Raw genomic sequence first — 17,879 nt, forward strand, 5'->3', positions numbered from 1 at the left:
TTTACACTGGCCAAGACCATAGGCACCATTACGGTAGACGATACGGCACTGTGAATGTGTGTGTGCGTGCATGGTTAGTGTGAGTCTGTTGGCCACCAGTTACATCCGTTGGCTCAGGCCTCAGACATAAACAATAATAGTCCCGCACAGCTCTTCCCCTGAGAAGCCACAGAAACCGTCTCAGTGTTTAATTGCAGGATAACAGACTTAGTTTACTTTTTTAATTGTATACAATTCTGACCCTCTTTGCTAATACTGGAGTGGTCAGGCATCACGCATATGAATCAGAGGTGGTTCTGTCAACACAAAAGAACGACTGTTTGCTACTGTTTTATTTCTGCATGAGAGAAGCACTTTTTCAGGGAGCACCAGCATTTCCCACAGACCCAGAGGAGCGTGAGAGGTTGCAAACATATTAGTACTGATATTCGGCTGTAAAACAAAAATGCAGCACGCAAGCTAAATAATCACTGCATTCGGTTGCAGCATCACCAATGAGTCTGCACTTTCCACATCTCTGAAAGGAAGAATAACCAAATACAAAAATCAAGATTTGATTTGTTTGAAGAGCTAAATAATTGTTCCACTCTAGGAAATCTGACTAACTGAAATAGTTTGTTACATCTGCCACAGAGGTTATAGTTTCTGTCCAATAGATTTCCACAAAACTCGGAAGGATGAGAAACGGGACAAGAAAGAAATTATTAAATTTTTGAGAGATCCGACAAAGGGGTGGATCCAAAAGGTTTTATTACCTTCTTTCACGTTGCGAGATGAGTGGATGGTATGAGCGTCTCTTGATATTTCCTAGAGAATACACTGATTGTGTATTTAGGGGACTGATATCTATGAGTTTGTGCCATTTGATTAAAGTAAGGCACTGTTGGTGCTCTCCTGAGTGACATTCTAGTTAATTGATGCATCTTAAAGTAATACAATGGTCCATTTAGCAGCATTTTAATTGATTATTTAGTAAGCACAGCTTTTTTCAGGCTACAATGCAAGACACAACAGGCCGCTTATAAAAAATCACAATGAAATTCACTAGATCTGGATTTTTATTTGGACCTGTGCCAAACTGCACATGCTCATAAATGTCAGTCCACCAGATCTTTCATCAGGTTCCATGAATTATTAAAAAATGTTGAAAAAACACACAATGTCAAAGAAATCCGGATCGGCACCAAAATTGACTGGGTTGTTGTTTGGGCCATGCTCGGCCCCTCCACAAACTGCAAAAGCTGTTCATCACCTCTTCAGTCTGGGAGACTGAGAGTGACTGAATCGTCCAAATCATGTCAGAATCAAGCAAACATGCAACAAAATATTTCAGTCTGAATTCTGGTAGCTTTGAACTTGCAATATCAAGATAAAAAACAGAAGACAAGTGGGAAAAAGCACCGGCCCTGCTGCTGTGGAGTCAGACGCCAAGCCTGTGGCAGCTGCAGGTCAGTGGTTGTCCTTGTGCAGAGACTAAGAAAAGATTTGATTCTCCTGCAGCAATCATAAGACTGTCGGCCGAAATAAAAGAAAAGGTCTTACTGGTGTGTAGCTGTGTACGCTGCTGCCGCCGCTGCTGACGGCTGTGTTCAGGTTGTTAAGGTTGACGGACGCCAAACTCTGCTCTGAGAGACTGTTGCTCAGGCTGCCACCCAGACTCCCAGGGCTCTCGCTGCCTTCTGCCTCAGGGTTGTACAGTGCTACCTAAACACACACACACACACACACACGATCCACGTTAATAAACATGACAATAAAGGATGATGTATTGGGCCAACATTCTACATTTTAAGTGAACGCACCATATAAACTTCTTCACGATACATGATTTTATTCTTCATTTCCCCTTTCGCTACTCTTTTGTTTTGTCCATTTGCCAATTCACATCCAGACTGAACACTGCCCAACTCCAGAAGTAACCCATGCACCATTAACTGATGAGGCAATTCATGAGGAAATATGGAAATTAAAGTGCTGAAAGCAAATTAGGCCTGCTGCTGCCTAAAAGCCCAGAACTTGGACTTCATTTTTTCCTCCGTTAACATGTTGATTCGGATCAAGTCTCCTGACCCAGAGACCAGTGAGTAATAGAAATTACTTTATTATCAGAGAGTCCGACCGCCACCACAGACGAGGACACAAGTTTCACTTCAGACTGCACATCGTCTCGCGGTGGCAGATCACAAAGCTTTTCAAAGCAATGCCTCAGGACTATGTTAAATCACATTTCTCATGTTTTGTTTGACTGTCAGTACTTGTGAAGCAGAGCGCTAGCATTACCTCCAGGCAACATTTAACTGTATAGACATATCTGAAAATATAGCCTTGGGGTGAGAGACAGCATTAGAGGCTCTCTGGGGCAGCTTCCTACCCAGCAGAACGTCTCAAAGCGGAAGAGTTTGAATGCGTGAATCTGTAATTCTCCTCACAGTTATTGTGTAGCTTTATAGCTAGTTATAATGTAGTTCAAATTAGCTTTTAACATTTGAGGTTTACATAAATGCAGTAGAAAAGAAAAAAAACTGATTATGACCAAACATCTCATTCTTGTTTCAACACCACAGGGTGTCCAGTGCAGAATATTAGTGAATGTGTTGCTAAGGAGGCTCTGACGCACTGCTACGCCTGCAGGACGCCACCTGTCCGGATGTGGGTGGATTCCATTGATGTTGGCATCAGCATCATTAAGGCCTTCCTCTGCACTGAATCATTGTTTCAGAATGTACAGTGGGTACTTAAGAGTAAAACAGAATGAGTCCATGTTAGTGATACTTAAAGTGAATCAACAGTTTCACAGGGAAATGTTGCGACACGAACAACTCAACACTCATTTCTTTGCCTGATAATCATGTTCACATTTTTACGTTGTCAAATGAGTAAACGCCTAAATAATACCAATACTTATATATATATATATATATATATATATATATACACGATAACTGAATTCCCTAAGTGTTAACAAGAAATCAAAAGGGACAATGGAAAACTACAAAGTTCATTAAATTTAAAGTACATTAAATTCAGATATCCAGACCAAACGCTCAGTTATGTGAGCTGCTGCTGAGGAACAGGTTTTCTCTTTGGTCTGGGTCAGGAGAAGGGGGGATCATTTTCTGTGGCGCCAGAGGAGACGGACGTCAGAGATCTCAGCTCCCTTTTGACCTCTGACCCTCCTGCAGAGAGTCACGCCCAGCTTTTCCTTTCAGTCAGTGTGTTTGTGGATGTGTCATCGCATAGGAGTGTGTTTGAAAGTGAAGATCTATAAAACAGCCAAAGCCACTGATGGTAAGCCCTCGAACTCCAGATGGTGTTTATAACCTCGACCTTCTCCTCAAATATATGACTACATCTTATTAACGGATTCATTTGTCTAAATCATTATGATTAGATTAAGACAATTAATAATATTAATATTAATAAACTGACAAAACACTGGAAAATGCGGTCTCTAAAGAGAGTGGGATTGCTGACCTCTTGAAAAGAAAACTTAAATTAAAGATGGCTTAAAGTTGTATGAAGGAGCAGTTAAAGAAGTGTTAAGAGTGTGACAAGTGGAATTTGAGGGAGTGAGTTGAACAGCTTCTCCACACTTGTGTGTGACGCTTTAGCTTTGAACATTTCACCCCATAGAAAAAATATAAACATGTAGAAAAGTTAGAAAGGTTTATAAAACTTATACAATAACTGTGAGTGAGTAAAAAGCCTGAAGGGCATAAAAAAGCTGAATTGATGTACAAAAGTCTTTTTTAAGTTTGAACTAAGTTTGCAGAGTGTATGATGGAGACTAAACAGGAGGTAGATGAGTGGGTTTGAAGGTTTCTCTCTTTCACTCCCTTTATAACAGGAGGTTTAAAAAAAGCTGAATATCTTGTTAATGGGATTAAAAGGTTGAACCACACCAAAATGAAGGAACATTTCTGAACATTTTCAGATTTGAATGAAGTTTCTACCTGAGAGGTGAAGAAGAAAAAGTTTTGAAAAACTGGTAATGCTGAACATTCTGCTCATTCATCTCCATGTCAACAAAACACAGAATATCCCAGAAAGTATTATGTACACTACGTATGCAATATATCTATATTAAAAGTAAAAAAAAAAAATACAGTAATGTCATAACTGAGCTGAACATTTTAAAGTTTGAATGGAATTTGTTCTGTAGCAAAATTGAGTGGAGAGTTTTGTAACTAATCTCAATCTCAAAGTGTGTCATCAGATTTCCAAATGGGGAAAAAAATCTGTATTTTTATGTGTAAACATATAGCTGTATTTTAGAATGGGCACCTATATAATAATGGCTCCAAGGTATTTTGCCTGAAGAACAGGAAACACAGAAAAGTTATCAGTTACAACTCATGCTTTTTAATTGGCTCTCTCACATGACGTTCACTTCTGCTGTGGCGATACACAAAGAGTGTATGGATTTGTTTTGTGCCTCGGTAGCTAACCAGCCTTCGTACCAACGGCCTGTGGTGCTGTCCAGTGTTTTTTTAACTAAATCATTTGCTTCTCTGTGGTCAAACCAGCCGCAACAAAACTTGGACAGCACCTGTACTCTTGTTCCTATTACCTGTGAGGACGGTATGTTTTCAGTGCCGTCCGTCTGCAGAAGAAGCATTACATTCCGGTGTGGATCTGGATAAAGTGGCTCCAGTAGATCCAGTATTTTTTCCCCACTATTTTAACATGGTGCGTTTGGACGTTAGCATCAACCTCTGAATGAATGAACAGTCCTTTTTTGTGGTTTTCAATTTCAAGAGTTGCAGTATGAAAGTCTTAGAGAGGCTATGAAATCTTATTTGTCTCCAGCCACAACACATTCAGTACAATTTATTAAATTGCATCACATTTGCACATGTGACGAGATCAGCCTTTCATGCATTTTAAACTGAAAACAGATAACATATGGAAAGTAGATAAATTATCTGCATAGAAAGCGTAAAACATGTCCCTCCACAATGAAAGGGAAAGCATTTAACTCTTAATTTGGATTGCTGCAAATTCACACATTTACAGAGTTGTCTACACATGCATACAAATCTCAACACACAAGAATACACACACTACATGTGGTGCCATACCTTGTTAGTTACAGCATTGATGGCCAGAGTGGGAGACGCCCCTCCTGACATGATGCAGTCCATCCTCAGAGACTCCGACTCCAGGCTGTAAGGAGTAGATGCCTGTTGGAGAACAGATTATCAAATAAATAATTAAGACACTAACTTAATCTTTGTTTCCAGTGCATCACCAGACAAAGACCTTTTGACATGTCTCTGCATTAAAAGCACAGGGCTACACAGTAAAATCAATGAAGGCTGAATTCCAATTAGCGGCTTCACTGTCAGGGTCGTGGTATTGGCTTATATTGACACACTGATCTTACTGGGAATGTTAATGTTATCAATAACAGATAATCAATAAGTGTTTATTTCATCTGACTGTCATTAAGGGTGCTAATAGAAGATTCAAATAAAATGTGTTTTACCACATTATTATGCATATTTATGCAGCAAGGCACTATTTCCATAAGGAAGTTTCAACTAAGTATAATCCTGAAATTACCATGTTCCTGAGAAAATCAATTTCTTCCTTATTAACATAATCAGGTCCTAAAATTGCTGTGAGTTTTATGGCAACTCATTTGTCTTTGCATAAAACGGTTATCAATTTGAACTTGATAGAATACAGCATTAAGGAGTTATTGCACTGTCAAGGAAATCCATGTTTGGTCATAAATTAAAATATATGCATAGAGATGCTCCCAAATCTAATCAGATCATCTACTACATATGAGGAACCCGTGGAGTAAGTATGAAGAGTGGCACAGAGTGCCATCATGGTTGGATAATAAAATCAGTGTGAAACTAATGACTGCTAACCTAATACACAGTTGTTTTATCCTATTATATTATATTATTCTATTATAAACCTAGGTTTGCTAGACTGAATTAATCATGTTTCACTAATGAACTAATAAATCCACAGTCTAGTGTTGACCAACAGTGCAAAATTTGATTTTGATCCAATAGCAGGGCCATCATTACTGATATCTTTATCAATACTTTCTAGTTATTTTAGATATTTTGGGGCATTTTGCCTTTATTTACAGGACTGTACAAGCATGAAATGGGAAGAGAGAATGGGGCCGTCTGCTGCATTTGATGCACTTCTAGACTTAAAAAGTGACAGCCCTACACTATACATACTACAAGTGTCCTGCCAGAGTTTCAATTAATATTTGAAACAATATGAAGGTCCCAAACTTTGTGTTTTGCCGTTGCTTCAGTGTAGAGCTACGTGCAGCAATATCTACCCCTCACACACACATGCACACTGACCATCGGCAGCACCAGGAAAAATTCTGCAGCCCCATGAAAAAACATCCATAAAGTTTTTACCATCATCTGCAGGGAGACATGGTTCCAGATGCATGCGTCCTGGCCTGTGCACTGTAGCAGTGACAGAGATGCCATTATAGCTAATTTAAGTTTGTGTACCATTAAAATAGCTTTAAAATTATCTTACAGTAAAAGAAGAAATGGATTTGCTTTAGAAGCGGTTTCTGTTCTGTCATGTAAGGAGATATGTCATGTTATAAAAGGTGAGTGCATCATTAAGCTTCTTATGAATATATCTTAATTTTCACTGAATGCTTTGTCAAACATGAGTATTTTCTCTGTTAATTGAGACCATGATAACAATGACAATAATCACAGAGTCATCACAGGGAAGGAGGCCTTTATCACTGCTTGTGGTATTTAAATGGAAAGTTAAGAATTGCAGAGTGTAGTAGTTATCTTATCTTTCTATTCTGGTGACTACAAATACCTTTTAAACTTTAGCTTTTAAGGTTTTCTTTTTCATTAATGCATAATCATTTCGAATATGTCCTCGATTGACTGGAAATATGTAGGAGAGTGACGGTAAAAATGAGGAAGGCAATGAAACGTGACAAAGGTTATGAGAATTTTCGGAACACTGCAAGTTCTTGATTCTGTTCGGAGCTTCCTGAATCATCACCGTGCGCCAGCCTCCACTATTTGAACTAGTTGAGGTGCGCTTCATTTAAATGGCTGGACACTACACAGCCTGGAATGTGGACACATCACTCGCACTTGATCAGATAAATCAAGCCATCCTCATGCATTATTCACATATCTAAAATGTTTTCACCAGCAGTTCATTTTTTTTAGCTGTCCTCACACGGAGCTAAAGTAGGGGATGTGAGTGTGGGGATACGAGGAACTATTCAAAGATCGATGAGGGGCTAAATTGATGCCTGCAAAAAAAAAAAAGAAAGACGAAAGAAAATGAGGACAATATTTTTTCTCCTTGTCTGACTCCTTTCAGGGTTCAAGGCAGCACGCCTGCCTTCCCAAACTGCTTACAGTAAGAGGATTGGTTGGCAACAATGCAATCTTTAATTTATGATAAACTCCAAGCGAAACGGGTTGTCGGTTCCCTGGTGGAGGCACTTAAAAAGAAGACAATGTGGAGGTGAAGAGAGGAGTGAGGAAGGCTTGTGGGAGAAGGAGGGGAAAAGAGGAAGAATAGGTAGTGAGATAATTGAGTGGTGACGGACAGACAGGCATACGGGAAATGAAAGGGGCTGATTATGCTGGGGGCACAGGTACTAAACTAAGTGTACACTGCCTGTCTACACATTTATACAATGCATTTATGCAGCTGACGTTTAGCCTCGCTGTCAACTTCAAATATTTCCACTTGCACAGATGCTGTCATCAGGAGACTTTAAAGACTTTGACTGTGTAGCCTAGGTGTAACAAAACCCCAGTGAAAACAGCACGACATATTCAGCCCAGGGTTTTTTTCTTCCCAGGCCGTAACACCGCTATAAATCTTACCACTTAAAACCTCCCTGTTTCTCCTTAGCCCATGTGACAGCCCACAGTGTGTCTGCCAGCAGTGCAAGTGAGGCGTAAAAAAAGGGGTCGAAGGGCCCATCCATGTAAGAAGAGATGACAAGCCTCTGAATTAATTAATGTTTGTAATAAAAAAAAAAATCGTTGGTGAAGAAAATATGTCTAATGGCAGCCCCGGGGCCTTCTGTGGTAATTAACTGGAACACAAGCCTGGAATACTCTCCCTCCTCCCCCTCTTACTTTTTTCCCTCCTTCCCCTTGCAGCTTGACTTTTTCCTCTCATGCTCTCACTACCTTGATGTCTTTTTCACTTTTTTTCCCCCTGCATCCTTTTTTTCCCACGCTTCTTTCTACCCCACACCCGTCTTTTCCCTCTCTGTTTTACCTCAATTCTTCCTGCAATGAACAACTGTGATTGTGCACTTTGCCGATCCCCGCCTGCCTGCGTTCCCTGGAGAGGAGACGGCGATACAGGCAGGGGGAGGAAGAGACGGAGGGAAAGAGTGGCAGACAAACACAAAGATAATGATCAAGATGCACAACCGGTGACAGAGACACGGGATGAGGAAGGAAGGGAGATGACTGCCTGTGCAGCACCATGATGAAAGAACCTGCAGGTTTTCTTTAATGCAATGACAAAGATAGTTGTGGTGTACATTTAGAAAGACCTCAGTGAGCTTCACTGACGATGTCTGGATGCAGCTTGGCCCACTACATCGGCTGATTTCACTAATTGGTTGCTCAACCTTGGCTGAAGAAAGTGTCGTCTTTCTACCTGGAGACTAAGCAATGATACCAATACCTAAGCTTCGTTGAACCTAGATTCCTTCTAAAATACTAGAATAGCTCTCGGTAGAGTAGATCCAGCCACACCAAATTGCACCAGTCCCCTAAATATGTCTTATTTCTTTCATTAAGAGCCATGAATTATTTCATGGGAAATTGAGGAATGTTTAAGAAAGTAAAAACAATTCCTGGATCTGCCCCCTCATCCAGATCCAGTCCAAAATGTAATGGTTTTCCTTCTTGACCCATATCACATCTTTCCACCAAGTTTCATGGTAATCCGTCCACAAGTTCTTTGCATAATCTTGCTTATAATCAAATATACAAACCAACAAACTGACAGGAATGAAAACATAACGTCTTTAGCAGAGGTAGTTAATTAGCTTTGTTTGTTTACTCACATAAAAATGTGTAGTGTGTATATTCGAGTTGAGGTGATCAAAAAGGAATTTCTGTTTTTCATGTTACATAATACTCAATCTGTATTTTGATATTTCAGTCATTAAACCAACACGAGTTGGTTAGCAGCTACTCAGCTGCTAAAGACACAGTAGTAGCAAGATATACAGTAGTCGGAGAGAAGACTCAAAACAACATAGATGCAGGCAGACAGAGGTCGTGTAAAACATGTGATACGTCATGACGCCCACTCTGAACTGTGTGTCTGTATCCAGGTTAATGACTGAACAGCAGCTGTATTCTGCCGAGCTGATGCACAGCTGCATGTATTTATAGCCTCGGCCGCTGTCAATCAAACCAATTTTCAATCCTACGTCATTAATGTGGTGTTTCTGTGAAATCCTGGAAATAACAAGAGTCTGTGGTTGACATGTATGAACATGAAGGTCAAGTCATGAAATTGTTTAATTGAGGGTGCATGCTTTACTTCTGTGAAGCCCTTGTCTGATTTATCGATTAACTGATATGAGTCTTTCACAAACATCAGTATCTGCGTTTATGTTTGCAGATATGTGCCAACATGGAAACCATTACTTTATATAATAAGCTATGAAGACAAGATGTGCATCTACTTTTACAGTAGTGCAGTGACTGCCCCAAACATGCCTGTTTGGAATGAACTTGGAATGAGCTGTTTGCAGCTTTCATACTGAAACTATGAAAGTGACCTGCAGTAATTTAACTGCTGCTGCTCGACTGCAGGACTCAGTCTCAGAACCTGCGGCTGCACCACCTCTGCTGCACAAAGAGCTGTTCATCTGTTAATTCAAAGTTCAGTGAAGCTCGACACAGAATCTCAAACTGGTGAATCAGTTCTCATTGCGGTTGTTGTGAATATGCGTATTCTTGTTAACATGTCTGCTGTCACATATGATTAATTATTAGATATGATGATTTTACATTTTTTTTATACAATTTTCAAGTTCTATATATTTAGTTCATTCATCAAGTTTATTTATCAAGCCTCGATTACATTTCAGGCTCTAGTTGGGAAATAGAGAATAGGGGGAAAGGATCCTATATTAAGTGTTGGTATCGATCAAATGGTACAAAGCAAGGACAATCCTGCTTGTTCATCACAGACAGGAAAGTGGTGCATGATAATGGTGCATAATTTTGTCACTTTACAAAGTAGTAACTTTCCAAACTATCATCTGGTTCTGGAGATGTAGACAGCACAGACTGACAGAGTGTAACGTGCAGAACAGGAAAACAAATCCACAAAGGGAGGAATACAGGAACCTGCATGTTTTATTCCCTCCAGATTGAGCTGAATTAGTACCGCAGGCAAACAGGTAGCCTATCACATGGCTATACAGTGGTCTGCTGTTCACTGCTCAGTAATAGTACAAGTGTGAAGTGTATCTTTTCCTTTTCACACCATGTTCTTGTTTTTTCCTTGGTATCATTGAACCAGCTCATCACCCCTGACCCTGTGATGCCCGTGCAGCGTGCACCATGAGCTTCTGTTCAAGAACTCAAATTTACACCATTGAATCACTAAAACTACACATAAACAAACAAGATTAATTTACAGATGTGTTTTAAATGGTAATTTGATTTGCCTCGTTCAGTGTAGAGTCTGGTTGACTAAAGCATTTCACTGCACCGTCATTTATTAAAATACCTTCCTGTTTTATCCTCACGTCAGTGTAGCATGGAAAAACGACAAGTCAAATATTCCTGTATCATCTCAGGTGCACAGAGATTCTCCCAATCTGCTCCTGTGTTATCTCACACTGCTACATCAGGAACACTCTCTCAGACAGAGCTCACATCTTTTTGAGACTTTTTCTAAGACCCAAAAAGATGATACATCTAGAGGGGTTTATCCCATGACAATACATTTCTAACATGGCCTTGATGATGGAAACTGATATTTTCGTTGCGACACACATTGTTTTGCGGCACAAAAAACAAATGCAAATCTTTGGCCAGAGACCCTTCAGTCGACTGAGATTCTTCAAGAGCAGCATTCTTTTTTTTTTTGTAAGTCAGTCTGCAGTGTACTTCTGGGGTTATTGAGACCACCAGTAGCTGCAGAGTGAGTGCTCCTTCACTTTCATGCTGCTCTTCGAAATTAAATGATTCCACTACTTCAAGTCGCCGTGTCCACCCGGTTGATGTCTGCGCTAGTAGCTACTGGGGGACGGAGCCGCGGTGGCGTGCATGGTCCCACCAAATAATTAGCTCGACCAATCGTGAGTCTGTCTCAGCTGTCAATCATGACATTTTACCTTATTTTCATAACATCAAATCACTAATTAATAATCAAATTTAAACATCAATGTGATAAGAACTACCTGACATCAACTCTTAGGTTTCTTTATCACTGGATTTACAACCTATAGTGCAACCAGCCACCAGGTGGCAATCAAGGCATTTTGGCTTTATTTTTGTGGACTTTTCATGTTATCCATTTTTACAGTCTTTCTTAACAGGCTGAGGCAGCTGCAGAGTCTGAGTAAGACAGAGCCAACTACCTGCTCAGGGTCAGAATTCGCTCATTGCAATTAGCATGCATCAGCTCGGACGGATAACTTGTCTTGTTTACTATAGTCTGTGAACTTCACCGACACCCTGAACGCTCAGATGAATCCTGTTCAAAAATCTAGCAGTTAAACAAAGTGCTGCTTAATAATCTATGTAATAGAAAAAAAAAAAAAGATTTAATATTCACATTAAACAGACAAATCGGATTCAAGTGACAAGATACTTAATATGGTGCAGACCCGTTCATCACATTATAGAGTTTTTAAAATCAACAAGCTTTAACCTCAAAAGAAGGATTTGGTTAAGTCATGGTTGAGGTACGTACCCTTTCCCCAGATCGTGGTCTTTTCTTTGGCCTGCTGGGAACTGTGTCTTCTTTAGGGTTGGTATCTATGGCCCAGTAGGAACCCTGAAGAGTGGAGGAGAAAAAAAAAAAAAAAACCCCACATTGTTAGGTCTCACGTTTGGTGGAAGCTGCTTATTTATTTCTCATATGCTTGTGATTGCTCTGTAGGTTTAAGACCATTGACAAGGAGTCCATGGTGATCTGTGCATATTCTCTCTTTTTGAATGTAAAATTGGATCAAAGTAAAAACCTAAAATTACTCAATTTATTTTCTCCTTGTATTTAGTTAATCAATATTCAAGCCAGCCAGATGTCCCTGAAAATGGCACCGTTATGTATGTACCAGATGTTTGGGTATTGATATGTTATATATGTTTCTATAGGTTTTTATCCATCAATTTATATTTTATATCCATCACATTCTCTTGGACATTTTCATCCGTTTCTGTTGTAAACATATCTCCTCTTATTGAGGATGGTATCAATTGTCTTTTTTCACTACGCAGGGAATCGTGTCACTAAAGGAAAAACAGTGCAGTGGATGGATCTCCCTCTCGTCCGATAAAACCAACGTATCTGTTGTTATTCCAGCTCTGTATCCAATCAGTTTTCTCTCGCTTTAGTTGTACTGCGGTGCACGCTCCTGCTTCCTCTCCCCAGAAAACCCACTGAAATCCTTTTGATACACAATGTTTAAAACGCAGCAGCCTCCAAAATAAACACATACAGTGAGAGAGGAGGAAATCAATTGCTTTTAGGTCCTTGATTTCCTCCTGGTCTGATTTTATTTTATTTTCTCCCTTTCATTTTTTGCCTTTTCCCTCCCAAGGAGGTCCAAAGCTGCAGACTGAATTCAGGAGGTTCATCTAGGCCACACACTCACACACACACCTCCCTCCCTCAAACTCACTTCTTCTCCTCCCCGTCTCTCAGTCCCACATCACTGAACAGTACACAGCCAATTAACGTTAGCACATGCATGATTTAGCTTCTCCCCTCTCTCTATGGCTTCAAACAGAGCATGTACGTTCAACTTGGCACAGATGACCCCCCCCTTCACTCCACCGCCGGGGTATCGACCGCTTCGATCCACGGTCTGAGTTAAGGTGCGAGTCAGGTCCAAGTCAGTCTAATCAGGGGGGAGCTCGCTCTCTGCTTTTTTGTCTTTGGCAGACTATGGGCCTCCACTCAAGCCCAAGGATTTTGTTTGAATAATTTAAACTTTCTTCCCCCTAATTCATTTTTCAATGGCTCCAACATCCCCGCAGCCTGGAAACACCCCTGCACCCCCACCCCAAACAACATGAGTTTAGAAAACTTGATGAAAAAGTTTGGGGCATGCCAATTAGTTTTTTTTTTTGTTTTTAGTGGCAGATTGCGCCTCGTGTTAACCATGTGATAACCTGACATGTAGACATTTGAGCATTTAAATAAAAAGCTTCATTGATCAGCTGTAATTATATTCTTTCCCCTGTCTGAGTGATTCCTTCAATTCAGCAAACAAGGTCTGGACAAATTGTTGTTATCAAACCTAAAACCTATCAAAAACTTCCTCTGATTGTTTGTGTGTGTGTGTGTGTGCGCGCGTGTGCGTGCGTCAATGCGTGTGCCTAATACAGTGTAACAGATGTGTGAATGGCCTTGCATCTGAGGGAGTGTACCTACATATACATATTATTCATTACTGCCGGTGTCACATTATTACTTGGCAGAATCAATATCAGAGCTACAGAAAATAAAGAAAGCAACATTAGGCATTCAGCACAGCCAGTAACAAATTGCTGTTAAGTGCAGAAACAATGCACGCATGTGCACTTACGCACAAATGTGCGACACGACGGCGAGCGAACACGTGAAAGGTAATCGCTGTAGCCTCTGCCTTATTTGTAAGTCCACTGAAATAGGTTTGCATTTTCACCGTGAATCACACCGTTATTCATGCTGAGCTTTTCAGTCGCATTACATTGTTTGGGAAATACTTACTTTTCCAGGGTCGTCTTTGGAGCGAGGCACTTTGAGAAAACACTTGTTCAAGGACAGGTTGTGTCGTATAGAATTCTGCAGGGAGTGACAGGCAGACGGAGAGAAAACAAAAGGAAGAGGATGGGGAGGAAAAGGACAAAAAATTGTTAAGGACTAAATCCATTAAATCCCAACAAGTAAATTACATTTACACTGACATTACTATCACTGGCACAACACAACACCTTTATGAACTAAATATTCTGTCCTCTTCACCCGCAGGATCCTCAGAGGTGTCACAACATAAATCTGAGGGGTCAGAAATATTTCTCCTACACAATATTTGGGTGCAATTACTTTGGTTGAACAGCTCATCTGTATTTTTAACTATGTATATTAGCATAGAGTGTTTGTTTGGGGCAAATCTATGTTGGAACAACCGCTCCGACAACCATCTCATCAGTTGGCTGACATGAGCCTATCACAGACAGTACTGGTGTTTTCAGTATGAAAACCTTTACAGAACAAACATTGCAGAGAAGATGTGCATATATATTTAAATTTGATGTTTATCTTCTTAATTCATGTTTTTCTTTTTTATTCATAGTTCTCTATAATACAATTTGTGGTTCAACTGTAAAATATCAAACCTCAATTACATTTGTCATGAGGGTTTGATAACACCATCTTAGGAATCATTGCTAATTTGATAAAAAATAGACAACATGTGTTCACCCACTCCCACTATCAAGAAATGACGCCAAAAATATCCTAACTACATACGACGCAATTGGCAAATGGAGCCAGAGTCTGCACATTAACAATCGGGGGATGGAGCCGTGGCAGCGAGGTCTTACTGATGCATGCGCTCAAGCAATTGCGAGTCAGTCTTAGCTGTCAATCATGACATTTGACCTTGTTTTTATAATATCAAAAAAATAATTACAACCAAACGTACCAGACAAATGAGCTCTTAAACACGAGTGTGATGAGAGATACCCAACTGCTTACTTGGAGGAGCCTATACTAATATATCAGACATGTGAGGGTGTGGATGTGAGTGTCAGTGGTCGTAGGGCGACTGGTGTTCTCTGTGCTTTGAATGGATTATTTGAATAAGTGAATTGTAAAAGTTTGAGCTAAGGACTGGATGTTAAACTGGGCTTTGTGAGAAGTCTGCCATTTTCAAAGATTTCTGTTTCAAATATAGTTCTGGCCATAATGAGGGCGAGCTGACATTTCTCCGATTTGTAACACCTCCTATTGTGTGAGTGTGAGTGTGTGTATGTGTGGTTTGCATGAGAGGGAGAGACAGGGGGAAAGAGAGAGAGTCTGAAGGAGAGAGAGAGCTAACCTGACATGAACCTGATCTCCTTCAGGCTCCTGTTCTCCGCTCATCTGCTGCTGTTAATTAATACCACTGGGGAGGAGGAGGAGGGGAAATGACAGAGGGATGGGAGGAATTTCTCTTCTCCTTCGGTGTTCCCTCTGCTCGACACTTGCTTTGTTTCTCCTACAACCACCATCTCTCTCCCTCTCTGTCTCTCGCATACCATAACAGCCGGGTCCACCTCTGCCTCGCCCCTGCTCCTCCCGCCAGAAAAGCTTCGGCGGTTTTCGGCACCTCTACTTAGCGGGTCACTGGCTGCTTGCGGCCGTCCATCAAGGAAACGTGTGACAGTCTTGTGATGAGAAAGGATAGGAGTACTGCCACCAGTTTGGCACACAAAGGCGACCATCTGTTCCAAAAACTTTCCTGCGGGAGGTGGCGGTGGATCATTAGCACCGAGTCCGCCCGTCACTTCGGCAGCGAGCCTGTCTAACTTTACCTCCACCTCTACCTACTGTTTGTTTATTTACACACTTCTTTTTGCTGTTTTTACACACCTGTGCATGACTTGCAATGTTTGCACAACCCTGTATATTTCTGACTTTGCAGTGCACCCATTATTCACTTTCATGCATGTGTATTCTCTGTTTAGGCTGAGTCGTAAACTGAAGTTAAAAATCTCTCAGGAGAGAGTATTACTTCTAGGATGGTTTAGGGCACAGGAAGCTTGTTTTTCTCATGAACGAGTCCTTCACGATGTACCCTATAACCCAAGCCACTGGTAATGTCAGGATACTAAACATCACGCTTTCACATCAAATTAATTTCCTTAAGATGTTTGTGTAGAATTTTGTGAAATCTAGTGTTGAAATTGCATGTTGCAGCTGAACTCCCCTCACCTCACCCTCTCCTTCCAAACATGAAAAAAAGAACCTGTGGTAGCTTCAGTTGTCATAAAAACTAACAAGGTGTTTAGTTTGTTCAGTCTGGACTTCTGTAAAAAACATGGCGGCCTCTGTAGAGAGGACCCCCTTGATTTAAATATATAGTATTTAAATATAAAGGGCCTTTTCTAGGGTAAAGAAAACTACAGATCATACAATTTAGATGAAACAAACTATTCTACATTACATTTCTGTCAATAGATCCCTTTCACCTAAATCTTACACACTGGACCTTTAAGTGGCGTACTTGAAACAAATTCCAGTAGATGCAGATCCAGTAGTGAATATAGGTCGTCACTGAGCCAAGACACCACAACAAAGGATAATTTCATCCATCCATCATGCGGTCATTTTAGAGTCTCCAATTAACCAAAGCTTAATCTTCATGTCTTAATTGTCTTTGGACTGTGGGAGGAAGCCAGAGTATGCAGAGAAACCCCACTCAGAAATGGGGGGAGGATACAAACTCCGTACAAAAAGACCCAGTTCGAATCAGAACAGTTCTTGCTTTCCAGAATATTTTCAGGCCGACAGAAATCATGAATTTCCCCACTATCTTTTACAGTTTAGTGGTTTTAAACTATAACCACCAAATCAACTTGCTCATCAATTTAATACAAGAAAAATTATATTTTGCAAATTTTGTATGCTTGAAACTTTACTACCACTTTATGTACTGCTGACTTAATTAAAGTCTTATTATGTTTGTACTATATGTGTATACTTTGTAATTAGAGCTGTGAAAAAACATCAATATGACTTAAAAATACCTTCAAACAGACCAAGAGTCTACAGCCATGTCTGTTGTCCATATTTAGCCATAGCAGTGTTTTGAGCTCATGTAAGCTTTGAGCGATCTGAAGCACATGTATGTTCACTCAATCTTAATGGATTTTTTTGCTTCATCCCCAGATGAAGGCGCTACATGGAAGATTTTTTAACGTTTGTACAATTAAGGTCAAGGTCACACATGCAGGGTGCGGATGCAGGTTAATGTCGCGTTCAACCACACGTGAAGCCATGCTGCAGATTTGCTGTGCCACAGGAAGCAAACATTTAATTCGCCTCCCTTCACTCGCACAAAATGAAAAAGAACAGGAGGCGGAGGTTCCCAGCTGCCATTGTGCCAGAGGAGGGGTTCACCCTGGACAGGTCACCAGCATTTCACCGAGACAAAAAAACAATTAACACTCACATCTACTGTCAATTTAAAATCTCCAATTAGCTGATCCCCAATCTGCATGTGTACAGACTGTGAGAGGAAGACTGAGAAACCCACACAGATATCTAGAGAACACGCAAACTCTACAGAGCCTCGACGAAATGGGATTTGAAAGAAGCACCTTTTTGCTGCGAGGAACACTGCACTAACCACTGCACCATCGTGCCACCTGAAGGGAACATCTTTACCAAATATTGTGAAAATCCACGCAATAGTTAAATATTCCTTGATATGAGTCAAAACATCATCTTGTGGTTATCATGTTATCACTTGTGTCATAAGAGTGAAATCATTCTTGTCAAAATGTTCCTGTAATTATCTTGTTCAAGCTTCAATTATCACTCATCAATTACTGAATTAAATCAACATATACACATTTCAAGGCAAAGTCTATATTCACTATATTTTTGCCTACGATGAGAGTACTTTCAGACTCTTTGTAATATGGACA

At 40.4% G+C, this 17,879-nt stretch overlaps 1 protein-coding gene across 4 annotated transcripts in view; it reads right to left on the reverse strand.

The window, feature by feature from the left end:
• Positions 1–17,879, reverse strand: part of LOC109630620 (forkhead box protein J3-like) — a 57,278-nt gene that overhangs the window by 16,265 nt on the left and 23,134 nt on the right. For all 4 annotated transcript variants that reach the window (XM_020088897.2, XM_020088899.2, XM_020088898.2 and 1 more), the window contains exons 4-7: positions 13,954–14,028; positions 11,950–12,033; positions 5,082–5,183; positions 1,543–1,704 (exon numbers count right to left, since the gene is read on the reverse strand). In XM_020088897.2, coding sequence (XP_019944456.2) covers positions 1,543–1,704; positions 5,082–5,183; positions 11,950–12,033; positions 13,954–14,028 — 423 coding nt within the window. The remainder of the gene's footprint in view (positions 1–1,542; positions 1,705–5,081; positions 5,184–11,949; positions 12,034–13,953; positions 14,029–17,879) is intronic.

The sequence above is a fragment of the Paralichthys olivaceus genome, chromosome 6 (assembly GCF_024713975.1).
Source record: "Paralichthys olivaceus isolate ysfri-2021 chromosome 6, ASM2471397v2, whole genome shotgun sequence".
Lineage (NCBI taxonomy): Eukaryota > Metazoa > Chordata > Actinopteri > Pleuronectiformes > Paralichthyidae > Paralichthys > Paralichthys olivaceus.